Genomic DNA, 13,037 nt, shown 5'->3' with positions numbered 1-13,037 from the left:
TTCAAATTATTCTGATGGCATAATGAATGTAGAAAAATCAAACAGTAAAAAGTCTTTGTGTTTCAGACATTTAATCTCAGTGTCACCATGTCACACCCTTGGGGTGGTGGGTGTGGGATGCATGGGGTGTGTAGGGTGCATCTGTAGCACAACCAATCAATTACAATACAAATGCAATTCAAATCCTACAAAAAAAGGCTTTAAAATGTACATGTTACATAAAAAATGTTTCAGTTGTTATTCTTTTGCAGTATATTTTCTTAAAAAAAAGAGAGAAGTGCAAAAATTATGGAGCATGTCCAGCAGGGCTGAACTAATTGTTGCTAGTTAAAAAAAAGTTGAGATAAGTGGAATTCAAATAATTTTATGAATACGACTGACAACACACCTGGCAGCACAAGTCATTTCCATTAAGACTTTAATGGAGTTCTTTTAAAATAAAGGGTGACATGAGGTGACATTAAGTTGGTTTTGAAAACATGGTTTCAAATTTTAAGTATTTCTCAATAACATTAAATATTCATGACTAAATAAGCAACAATCAAAGTTCAGAAAACATATCCTAGTTATGTATTAAGAGCGTAACACTCATAAAACTAACCAAATCAGCTTTATCAAGATTGTCGTTGTGGTTTGATTTCAACGATTTCAATGTTGCTAAATCCCGATTAGTGCACAGTGTGTGGTCACCTTTCTTGAACTGAGCCTCGCCCGTTTTAAACCAGCGAAAAGAGCACAGACAAAAATATAAATACAGAAATCTCTCCTGTTAAATATCAAGAGTTTTTGCAGATACTTTTGTGTTCATGTTGGCCCTAATAACTCATGAAAACTGACTGAGAAAAATGTTTTCAGGGCCTCTCTCTAGGACCACTCAGAAACCACTTTGTGTTGCTCACAAGCAAAGCAAAGCACATAACTCATAATTTCTTCAGCTGAGTCGCTCAATGGCCAAAGTTTGAGGTCAAGTACTGAAAATCTCTCAGCTGTGTGAGTGTGAAGAAGGCTGAAAAGGAGTGTTGTTTCAAAACTCTCAGTGGAAAAGAAAGGTTAAAAAGTGTACCTTCTCTACAGCAAAGGTCCTGATGACGTACTCTGACAGGAGCTCAGTCTCTATCAGCGTCACCTTGATGTCTCTGTAGATCTCTGTGTCGTCAGGCCAGTATTTACAGCACTTCACCTGAAAGTGTAAAGAGGAAGTATCAAATGTACTGTATATGTGAAATGCAGTTCATTTACATTTGCACGTGCAGTGCTAGCCTATATTTCATGGCACACACTCATACAAATTATTAGAATGTCTGTAGTTGCTAGGCCATCATTTTTTCCAATAAAGATAATTGTCACATAACATTACCTCCCGTTTGCCACCTGATATTTCAATTTCTGAAGCATTTCTTTCAGTCAAAATGAGATTCGTTTCATATTAGTTTCAGCCCCCGGTCAAGGATCTGCTGTAAATGGGAATCTTATGTATCGATGGAGAGCTCATTCTCACGTTATTGCTTTCTCATTCGCTCATCGATAATGTGAAAATGAGTCTAAAGGTAGACCGTACAGAACTCTGAGACACGGCGAATCAGGCACTGTGGGGGTGTCAGATTTCTCCACCTTAAATTTTTGACTACCAGTGCAGAGAAATAGGACAAAATATTAAAAAAATAGTGTACTACAATTGGATGAGGGAGATATAATGACAATCCAATAATGACATGAAATAATAAACCCTCAGCTGTTTAAAACAAATTTCCCAACAGAAATCTAAAACACCCCCCTGGAAATATTACTTGTATTAGGTATCATTAAGAGTGCAAAATTACCCCCACCCCCTCTTCCCCCCCTCCGTTCAATTAAAGTGTTGATACTGAGGGAGTAAGGCTGGTAATAGGGATTGAGATCATGGAGGTATATCAGAGAATGATAATTTTTGATGAGAGATAAATGCAACATCAGCCACAACTAGATTCAATTTTCATTTCTGGAGTTTATGCCCTGATTAGGAATGAAATGAGATTTTGGTTTGTGGAGTGACACAGACAGAGGGAGACTTTCAGGTCCCTCTCTCTGACACCCCTGATGACTAATCCCTGATGACAATCACAAATCCACCGTCCGCTTCCAGCCAGATTGAATTAGGCAAAAGGCATTACCTTATTAGATCACACTGAATCAGGCGCCTGGTTTGGGGGGAATTAGCCTTTGGGCTAAATTATGCCTGCATACACACAGATGTTCTTTTGCGTGGGCACATTTATGAGTGTGTGACTGTGCGTATACAGCGCTTGAACTCATTCGCTCATATGGATAAAGTGTATGGAAAAGAAGCACACCTAGCATCACCTCATCACACACAGCACACTGCCTTCCAAACCAAATCTCTCATACATCAAAGTACGCCGAGCGCCGCCCCTGTGTGTGAAACCAGCGGGACAGAGGCTGTGTGTGCACGTCTGTGTGTGTGCCAGGATTTCCCAGAGTTCATCAGCAACTGTGCCGAGCAGATGGCCCACTGTGATATGGCGGAGTGATTTTATGGGGCCCTCTATGGAGCCACCGTCACTGTGACCAACTGTGCCTACCGCCCGCCATTGGACAAGGATCATATAACAGACGGTTTGGGGGCTCGGGCCCGCCGAGGACGGCACCGCAGCTAAGCAGGTGTGGAGAAGGTGTGGGGCGGGGCTGGCTGGGCTCAGTCACTGTAGAAGAACGGCCTAATGAGGTACCTAGAGATGGGCCCATGAATCATTATCAGCTCTGCTACATTTAAGCCCCACCAAAAAAAATGCACATCAGCAAAATCAAGGTGTGCCTGTGTTTAAGGGCCTTTCAGTGTGAATGTGTTTAAAATTCTTAGAGAAAATCCCCTGGCAGTCAAAGCATTACACTGTACGTTAAGACCTTCATTTTCTCTTGATTATAACCTAACCAGGAGGAACTACAGTGCGAGTTAAGTGGAACAAATTAGGACTGAAGTAGGGCTCTGTTTTTTTTTTTCCAAGTCAGGCCACATGCTATAGTGAACATAAAAAAGTCAAGACTCTACCATTACTTTGAACATTATGAACCGTCCTCGCCACTCAATAACAGTCCCCCTTTGTCCATTGAGGACAACATTAAGAGATGTTTCTGCTCGGAGGAGCCTGGTAGGAGCTGGCGGCTATGCAGCAGTTATAATCTCCTGTTATAGAGCCACTCAGATGAAACAGTAGTCAGTCGCCTGGATGCCTCTCTGGTAATGAAGGCTATCAATCAGTTTCTTCTCACTTCTCACTGATCAGATAGATGGAAAAAGAGCTGGCGGCACGCGAGACACATGCCTCACTAAGTCAGCATGTGTGTGCCACACACACACACACACACACATACAGACAGACACACACACACCTTGGTACTGATGTTCAAAGACACACAGGCACTAAAAAAAGATGGCTCCGTTTGCCTTGGGATACAATCAGGCTGTCAGTCAACTGGGGGTAAGGTAATCTCATTGGAGATCTATGGTTAGAGTGAACATGTAATTAATACCCACCCTGCCCACTTCCACCAGGTTGGTCACCATGACGATAGCTGCCGTGTTCTCCTGCCAGACCATCCTCCAGAAGTCGAAGACCGTCTCCTGCATGGGGCCTTAGGGAAGTAGAGAGAGAGGAGGGATATGTTTAAGAAATTACATTTTAACTAAATTTACAAGAAACTCCAGAGAAGAGCTTATTCAAACTCTCCTTTGTGAAACTGTTTGTATGGCAGCGCTGGCAGGAGAATATATAAATGTCATAAAACTAAACATGGTTTTTTGGAGGACATTTTTTCCTTTCCTCTTTATCCCTTGAGCACTAACTAAATTGAAACAGTTTTTGAATGTTAGACCCTTGAATCTGAAGATAAAGTTTTCAAGGATTTATCATATTGTTGGATTGCCTCACTGCTTTGAAGACAGGGACACATCATATTTCAAATTTTGAAAGTGACCACTCGACCGAAAATATGAGAGTCTAAACTATTGACAAAACACTATATGGTCAAAAGTATGTGATCATCCAAACGTGACCCCCATATGGGATTTTTGAATATCTCATCTCAAAAATGTGAGCTTTATTATGCATCCGCTCTTCTGGAAAGAGTTTCTGCAAGATTTTGGAACCTGCAGGCTGCAGAGATTTGCTCCCATTCAGCCACAACAGCATCAATGATACCGGGCACTGATGTTGGGTGATAGGGCCTGGCTCGCAATCAGTGTTCTTCCTTAAGGTGGTGGATGGGGTTGAGGTCACGGCTCTGTGCAGGTCAGTCAAGTTATTCACACTAAACTCAACAATTTCTTGGGCCTGGCTTTGGGGAATTGAAAGCTCGTGTGCAGAGACAAACCAACAATGAATTAATCCTACTAAGTTTTGTGTGTGCATCCAAAGCCTGATATATCTTATTCCTCTGTGCCATGGAACCTTTGTTGTTGTCTAAAACTATTAGCCTGAGTTTTGGGCATTGCAGTTTGTTTAGGAACAGCTCCAAACACTACTAATGATGATTTTTTCAGTGTCCAGAGAGTAGTAAGGCAGATGCCACTGTGCAAGTGTGGAAATGCGGTTTCTTTTACAGTGCTTTGCAACCTTGTTGTGCTGCATATCACAACCTCTTGACTTTATACTAAAGTTATTTACAATGTGCAGTGTAGTACAAAGTCAAGAGATTGTGATACGCAACAAGCTAACAAAGCTCTGTAAGACACATGTCACCCAGTGCAACGGTGTGGCTCATTGATATGGACAGAGGTATCCACATACTCTTGTGTACTTTTCAGTGTACATTACATGTTAATATTGCTAGTGTCCCACGGGCAGAACAGTGGGTGGTAAAAGGTTATTTTAAATACCGTAATACGCATAATTTTCCATCTGTCTTTTTTTTAATTTGTGTATCACTATATTTATCATTTTTACCACTAAGTCCTTGTTTAACTCTATGTACTATTTATCGCTACTTAAAAAAGAAATGTAGTCATTGTATATATTATTCACATTATTCTGTTTATGTATACACTGTAGCAACATGTTTTTTGATCAAAAGGTGCCAATAAAACATCTCTCTCTGTCTTCAGAGGCGGACGGAAAGTCAGATCATCTTACACACAATATAAACACAGGATTTGGCAATATTACAGTCCCACGGCAACAATAAGTGTTCCCCTCCATTTTTACTCTTCGAATGGATCAAGCATTGAAAAACATGTCAAGTCAGATGTATTTAAAGTGCTTTCTACAATACAGATTCATTGCATACTGCTTACTCCACAGCGGAGAGCTTAAATACAGATGGAAACAAGACAGTACAAATAACTCACAAATTTAAAGATGAGACTAAAGCTTGTGTGTGTGTAAGAGAAAGTGTGTGTTTGTCTGTTGCAAAGCTTAAAGTAATTACCACTCCACCTCATCTGTTCAACACCAACCTTTCCACCGAATCAGACCCAAACGCGTCTGTTGAACATCAAAATAAATGAGCAGAGAGCCATTCAATGCCTCTAATATTTAAAACTTCACCGAGCAATAATTGCGGATTGATAGGAATTTAATTATTATTCTGGTTAATTAAAATTATTAATATTAGTTTTAATCAAGTACCGAGTGGAATTATGACAAATTAATTAGTGAATGCAAATGTCTGCAGTTGTGCATTCTCCTGCGGTCGCTGAAATTACCTGGAGACATGATGAATTATGCAGATATACAGAGACACAAGCCAAGACACAACATGGCACAGACACAAATTTAACTATTATGGTTCTCCTTGTCATTTATGTGCTAAGCAAACTGAATAACCTTTAGGCTATTGAAATCTGTTAAGAAGCAGGCCATGTAATTTCAAAAACAACTGAGTCACCTTTCCTGGGTACATTGTTTTGCCTAGCAACCACTCTCTTTACATTTGGTTAATCTTTTCTGATTTTTTTTTTATGTGAAATTCAACACTGACATCTATCATCTGAAAAATGTGTCACTCACTTTCATGAAAGATTTACATATTTACACTAAATACATACTTTTTCAAGAGGTGACAGGAAGAGAAAGAGGGAGAGGAATATGCAACAAAGGTCCCTGTCTGGAATTGAACCAGAAACGAGATCATCACAGCATTTGGTAATACAGCAGGATGGCCCAATGGTAAATATTACTGAATTGTAAACTGCACTCCATATAGCACTTTTATATCTGAGCAGGACAAAGCTCACTCACTAGCAGCCATGCAAGACGCTAGGCCGGGCCACTGGGAGCATTTTAGGATTTAGTGTCTTGCTAAACGACTCCTTGAGAAAAGGGAGATTGACCCACTAACCTGCTCCACAACTGCCTGAAGATATGTGCCTTGAAATCTTTGTTTGGAAAAAAAAGATATATTTAAAATGTATAAAATTTTAAAGAAAGATTTTCCCAAAGATCAGTCCAGGATGAGACTTTTTATTCTGGATAAACACCTGTGACTACAGTCAAGTTATTGCTAGAATTATTGCTTATACTGGTTGGACAACCAAACTGCTTGATGAGGAATATTTATTCTTATTTTCTTGACGAAATTATTGTTGGTTAAAACTAAAGTTGTGGGGCGCCCTGGTAGCCTACTGGTTAAGACGCATGCCACATTAACGTATGTGGTTCAATTCTGACAGCGGACCCTTGTTGCATGTCATAAAACTCCCAATGTTTCTTGTGTCTCTGCACTTTCATCTGTCAAATAAAGGCACAAATGAAAAAAAAAAAACAACTTTAAAAATGGTTAAAAAATAAAATAAAAATGGTATTTCATATGTAGGCTACTCTACAGTATGCCTTTATTTGTGTAACTTATAGGAGCAGCTAGGAGACACCAGGCGTAGCAGCCCTTGCATCCTTTTTCATTATTTTACTGTTTGTGCTCCTTATTGGCTTATGTCTTCTGCAACAACCTAATTTCCCTTAGGACATCAACAAAGTGTCATAACCATTTTAGTCACTTGACTGATCAAGCCATGTTTGATCTGCGTTATGTGGTGCCTAAACACTTATTGGCTCTAATTGTACTCCAGTACATCCTCTTGTGACATAGTTTAAATAACTTCCATTTTTCACAAACTCTGCAATTAAATAGTGAGTTTTTGCTGAGAAGAGATAAAAAATGATTTGAAATTAACAACCACCTCCATTATCATGTTTCTGCTGCCAGCCAGTTCATGCGCCTTTCTTTGGAAAACAAGAACATTTTGCAGACTATAACACTGTAGTTATATTATTGAGAGATTAACTTCTCCTGACGTTTTTCATTCCAATTGGAAATCTAGAAATTTGGACCAAAGCCCCTCAATATCTTCTATTTGTATTCCCACATTTCCTGTGCTTTGCATGTGGTGGCTTGTCGATTTTTAACTGCAAGACCTCAATATCCAATTCCAGTCACTTACAGTCTCTCCAATAACTACCCAACCTGATTGAACCACCCACTCTGCTACCTCCTACACTTGTCCCTGAGGGAGGATACACACTGCTGGGAAGTTTGGGTGAGGGAGACTGAGAAGCAGGACAGCTGGTGTGTAGGACTTCAATAACACAATAACACTTGGCATTATATGGTAAATCATCCAATCTTGCCAACCTTCAGCCAGCAAATTTATATTTCCATATGCATGCAGAGATGGAGAATAGGTGAGGAAGAGATGCTGGGCAGCAATGAACTAATGACACTCATAAGGAAGTGAGTATGGCTCTTGATGAATAGGTATGAGAACAAAGGGATCTCAAACAAACAATTTGGATTAACAAGTTGGATACTTGTTCTTGGCTCAGTGGTTTTTTTTTTAGTTTTTTTTTTTTTACCAATCTTCACAGAAAAATAGCTTGATTTTAAGTAAGTTTAGCATTAATTTTCACCCCAATTTCCAAGTTTCCTGCTGCAAGTTAACCCTGATCATTGCAGTTTGAAATGTTCAGTCCTTTTGACTGCTCAGAAAATGCTTCAGATGACAGAGTAACTAAAAATTGTGAGAAAATGACCCACAAAAACCAAATATGACAAAATAAAAACCCCACAAGACCGTCATCACCAGAAGAATGCAAAAGTCATAAATGACTTATGACTACCGTATGTTGTCCTGAAAAGTGACTTCACCATGTGAATAATTACTGTTGTCTGCCAGGAGCAAAGGCAGAAGTAGCATAATGTTCCACAAAACCTCTTATGGAGGATCAAAAAAGTGTGTAACTCTGACGTTGGAGACTGCTGTTTGCATTCTAACAATTGTAATTGTTTTCTCTTACACCGCATTCGTATTAGAAAGGGATCTTTTGATGACCACAAATATGAGGAACAATTACAGCAGAATAAAAAAACTGATGCAATGTTTACATGGACATGTGAGTGTTGTTTTAAGATAGACTTGAAAAAATGTGGACCTAGCCTTTAAATACACAAGTTACAAGGTGTTCACTATTGATAGATAGAATTTTGAACTTTGGAGTGAGCCTGACTTCTCATCTTTATGCTAAGCTAAGCTAAGCTAATCACCTGCTGGTGCCAGCTCCATAGTTATATAGTATCCAGAGTTTTATGTTTCACAAGATGTCGAACAATCCCTTTAAAATACAGATTTCATCCTGAAAAACCAAATTTTCACCTGGATTTTTGTACTATTGATTTTATTAACTTTCATCAGTTTTTATTATAATCAAAATAAACATTAATACACTTCTGAACTGATAGTTGCAAAAAGATGACTCCAAACACATTTACACATGCATGTATTTAAAATCTGTTTCAAATAAACCAATCATCTTGATAAAGAACCTTCCCTTAGAGGCAATTTATAGTCTCAAAGATTTAAGCCACAGGTTAGTGGAGAGAAATTACTTTTAGAGCTCACTGGGGGAACCACACGGTGAGAGCCGTGTTTCTAGTAGGGCATGTGAGGAGCTTAGTTGGAGAAGTTTGGAGGAGGCACTTCACAGAAGAAGAACACCAGTAGGAGCTTCACTTTCAGCTGTCAGAGAGCTAATACTGCTGCAGCTGATGCTGCGTTTTGGGAGTAGGCCTGTTCCCCCTCAGAAGCAAGGAGTATGACAGCTGTAGAAATCCCCCAGCCAGGTATGCCACAAAACTCCAGATCAACGTGTGCACATGCACACCCACAGACAAACGCATACGCTGTGTTCCCCTCTTGCCCATTAATATTACATGCAGCAGACTTTGGCATAATGTACACTCACTTATCATTGATTTTCTCTCTCTCTCTCTTTCTATCTCCCACCCCCCCGTGGGCTTTGGGATGTTAACCTGTAAATAATAAAACTTTTGCGCTGTTGGTGACATTTGCTGCTCATGAAGAAGGGGAGGGAAGAGCAGAGTAGACCGGAGGGGGAAGCTTGATGAAACTGAACCCTTTCCTGCATCATGAATATTTTCCACATCACCAGGAGGATGCAGGGACTTATCAGAGCTGTTTGTACCCCTGCTTCAGTGTAATTCACAGTCTCCACCAGGAAGAAGCTCATGTCTGATGAGTATTTAAACGATCCGCGGGACATAAAAATGGACCGAGGCGAGGTGGAGATCTGGGAGGGCTGAGCCGTATGCACGCGCTCAATCTGCTAAGTAGGTGAGCTGCAGTTGGCGTTGGTGAATTACTGAGAGTCAGTTGTTGTATTGCTGCAGCAAAAAAGCCCTGGATGAGAGAATGACCTACATAATGAGGAGCAGAGCTTGGGTGATGAGGCTTTTATGGAGTGACAGCTGTTCTACCTGCCGTTGTCACCTTGAAAGAGCAAAGGGACTCATCAATAAACCCAAAACTAATGAGTGTCATTGTAGTTTATAGCGTAAGAGAACGGGAACAACGTTATCCCACACGTCTGCCATATTAAGCACACCCTCAACCACCCTCACAACCAATTTATGACAGACAAGATTTTTTAGCTTATCCAGCACTACTGTGAGTCTCATCATTTTCTGAGCTACTGCTGGTCCCAGTGGGCTTTAGTGGAAGTGTCACTCACTGAAAAACTTTTCTGGAGGAGAGAAGAGACTACTTCCGCATTTTCAGCAACTGTGCCAATGCCCAGGTGCTCTTTTCAGGTGCTACAGTATGCAGTTTGTCTGACTGAGAGAGACAGGTCTGTGTCTGGCTTTCCTATCATCTCTGGCTGCTCTTTGCCTCAGTGTCAGCAGACAGAGCCTTCCTTCCTGTCAGTCTGCCGGAGCTGATGATGAATTATAAAAGGGCCTGCTCTCCTGGAGAATACAGATGTTTCCACACACACACACACACATATGCACACGTACACTCCACTCTTTTGCACTGGATGGCTCTACACAGTGATACGCCTTATCGTGCTTGCGATACAGTCGATGGAAATGAGGACTTATTATGCAAGCTCAATGAGAAAACAGGGGCTAATTAACTTGGAAACACGTTTGGCTTTTAAAGCTTTTCATCTTAGAGAGGGCTTCTGTTTGCAATATTTCTTTGACTGCTGATCTCCATGTGCATATTTTTAAATTAAATATAGAATACTCTTAATGACTATAGGACAATTATAGAAGTCATAATAATCCAGCTGAAATCCTTTCAGAGGTGAACACGTCTGTTAAAGCGGCTTGTTTTTGTGAACCGAAGCCCTGCAGGAGAGAGTCAGCACTTGACAGACGGCTTTGTTTTGAGTGTTTGACTCGGTGGTCAGTGCGAGGCGGTATATGCCAGGTGCCGTGCATACAGGTTGACAGACAAACTGAGCGTCCGCTGCCTGATTGGTATGCCGTCTCTTTCTGAAGTAAGAGCATACTGAGGGTTGTTTTAATTGAGACACTGAGGAAGAGAGGCAATGCACTAATAAACAGGTAATTATGCAACTCCCAGCTCCGCCAAAGCAGATTGTGAATCCATTAAGGCCTCTTCGCAAAAACGGCTCTTCCTTTTTTTTTTTTTTTCCTCTGCTGATTTTTTTTTTTTTCTAAAGTGCTACGCAAAATCCCCATGCACGCAGCCCCGTTGTGTGGGAGCGAGGCTCTCGACGCAAAATTCATAACAATTAACCATCAATCAGACTTAACCTCTAGGGTCACGGTAAGTGCTCCTCGCCCTACGAATCTGCTGGCCAGATTAACACAGTGACAAAATGTGCCTGTACATGTCAGCTAATCCATTTATTTATTCAGCTTTCTCCCAGACTGCCTGATTAATCGCTCCCACACCGCCGATGGAAGGAAAGAGGAGAGAGACAGAGAGAGAAAGCGTGCTGCTCTGCTTGCTCAGAGATGCGTAAGTGCGTGTCGGTGCGTGTGATAGTGTGTGTGTGCATTGAGTGGTACCAGATTCCCTGAACACACACTTGACTGAGCATCAAAGAGTAGTTTGCAAGAGTGTATGTAAAAAAAAAAAAAGATGGGAATGTTCAGAGATATTTGCAAACACCTGCAACATCCATCCCCCAAACAAACAGACAGTCATAAATTCTCACCGCCCACACACTCCAACCCAGATTGCCTCGCAGTTTTTTACAAAGTTTTTATTCTTACCTTGAGTGGCGATGTAGTGATTTGGCCTGTGGTAGCCCTGAAAACAAAAAAAAAGTGGGAGAAAAGAATATAAGATCACTCCTTCTCGTAAAACACCAGCTGTCGTGAAGCCATTTCTCTCAGAAACCACACAGTGTCTTTGATATTTAGTCTGTTTCTGTCAATGCAGGTTAACCCTTGCATGCATACTCACTATATTTATGCCACACACTAACAAAAAATCCACTTTATATTAACAGAACTGTTTCTGCAGCAAAAAAAATAACTCTTACTGCACTGTTGCTCCACCTTAAAAGGGACTATTTGAGAAATTTGTCTGCTACTCTGTTCTCTGGCACAAGAAACGATGTGCGTAGTCAGGCTGCCAGCAGTTTAACTGTACACACATTTAGTTCTCTGTTTCAACATCTGTGAGGAAAATGGGTGACTGAAAGCTCTTGATGGATGCTGCTGGATACAAGATGCATAAACACTCTCCATCACAGACACTCTATATGCAGCACACCTCTGGAGTAAGCAGCCAAAGTGTTGATAATCCCCAAGATACAACTAACAGCACTGATCTTCACAATAGGCCCCTAGTCTCACGGATTACTCTAATCCCTTCAAGTTTTATTTGTCCAATTCCTTGTCTTCTCTCCAGAGATATGAGGCAGGAAACAAAACATTAGGACTTAAAGGCTCTTCCCCAGCCCTGCCTCCTCTTGATTGTCTTCCCCCCCCCCCTCCACACCCACCCCTGCTGCTCTGCTTATCTCACTCATATTCAATTTAACTTGGACTGTGATTAACGCTCCTCCAATGAAGGGAGAAAGACACAAAGGATATTTTCCTCACTCTCTCTCTCATCCACAGGGCCTGCTTCAGCTATTCAACTGTCCTCCATTTTTAATGACTTCTTTATCTCTGGACTGAGGAGGAGATTTGTTTGTGCTTTCATGTATGTTCTGTCAAGTGGAGGCCCAGTACGCCGTTGGATTAGAGAGGCAGAGACAGAAAGAAAGCAGGGCCCTGACAGTGACTGTCAGGTGAGTAGTGCTTACTATAAATGGACTCGCAGCTTTTAATAAGCAGTTACTTTAGGTACATAAGAGTGTTTCTTCATGATCAACACAAAGAGATAAATACAGAAATGTCAATGTTGAAATTATTAATTGAACAGGCTTTGTTTCCAGGGATGTTTAAATTACTAAAGGGGGATTAAATATGTGTTATGCTCTTTGTATTTTGGTACATTTTATTACTATGATCATTTACATTAATTCTTTCCAGTAGCAGTGGGGTGTAGAATGTTTAAAATATGCAGCATGAAATGTTTTAGCCTGTGGGCATGAATTGGTATTTTTGGTCTGAATATCATTAGCTTTTGCAAATCTGGGGTACCAACCCTATCACCTAGAAAATATATTTATAAACTACTAATTTGCTTCACCAAACATATTTTGGAGGAAACAGAGTAATTGCTACCTTTGTTATGTTCACTGGCAATGTTTCTTTTCCAA

The 13,037-nt window shown here is 40.6% G+C and overlaps 1 protein-coding gene across 12 annotated transcripts in view; it reads right to left on the bottom strand.

The window, feature by feature from the left end:
- Positions 1-13,037, bottom strand: part of LOC137194475 (receptor-type tyrosine-protein phosphatase mu-like) — a 168,629-nt gene that overhangs the window by 18,784 nt on the left and 136,808 nt on the right. For all 12 annotated transcript variants that reach the window (XR_010930971.1, XR_010930972.1, XR_010930970.1 and 9 more), the window contains 3 exons: positions 11,536-11,572; positions 3,533-3,630; positions 1,064-1,180 (listed from right to left, as the gene is read on the bottom strand). Coding sequence is in view for 9 of the 12 variants with exons in the window: in XM_067606392.1 (XP_067462493.1) it covers positions 1,064-1,180; positions 3,533-3,630; positions 11,536-11,572 (252 nt within the window). In the remaining 3 variants the exon portion in view is untranslated. The remainder of the gene's footprint in view (positions 1-1,063; positions 1,181-3,532; positions 3,631-11,535; positions 11,573-13,037) is intronic.

The sequence above is a fragment of the Thunnus thynnus genome, chromosome 12 (assembly GCF_963924715.1).
Source record: "Thunnus thynnus chromosome 12, fThuThy2.1, whole genome shotgun sequence".
In the NCBI taxonomy this organism is placed as follows: domain Eukaryota; kingdom Metazoa; phylum Chordata; class Actinopteri; order Scombriformes; family Scombridae; genus Thunnus; species Thunnus thynnus.
Note: the sequence above shows the minus strand (reverse complement) of the source record. Positions and strands in the feature narration are given on the sequence as shown.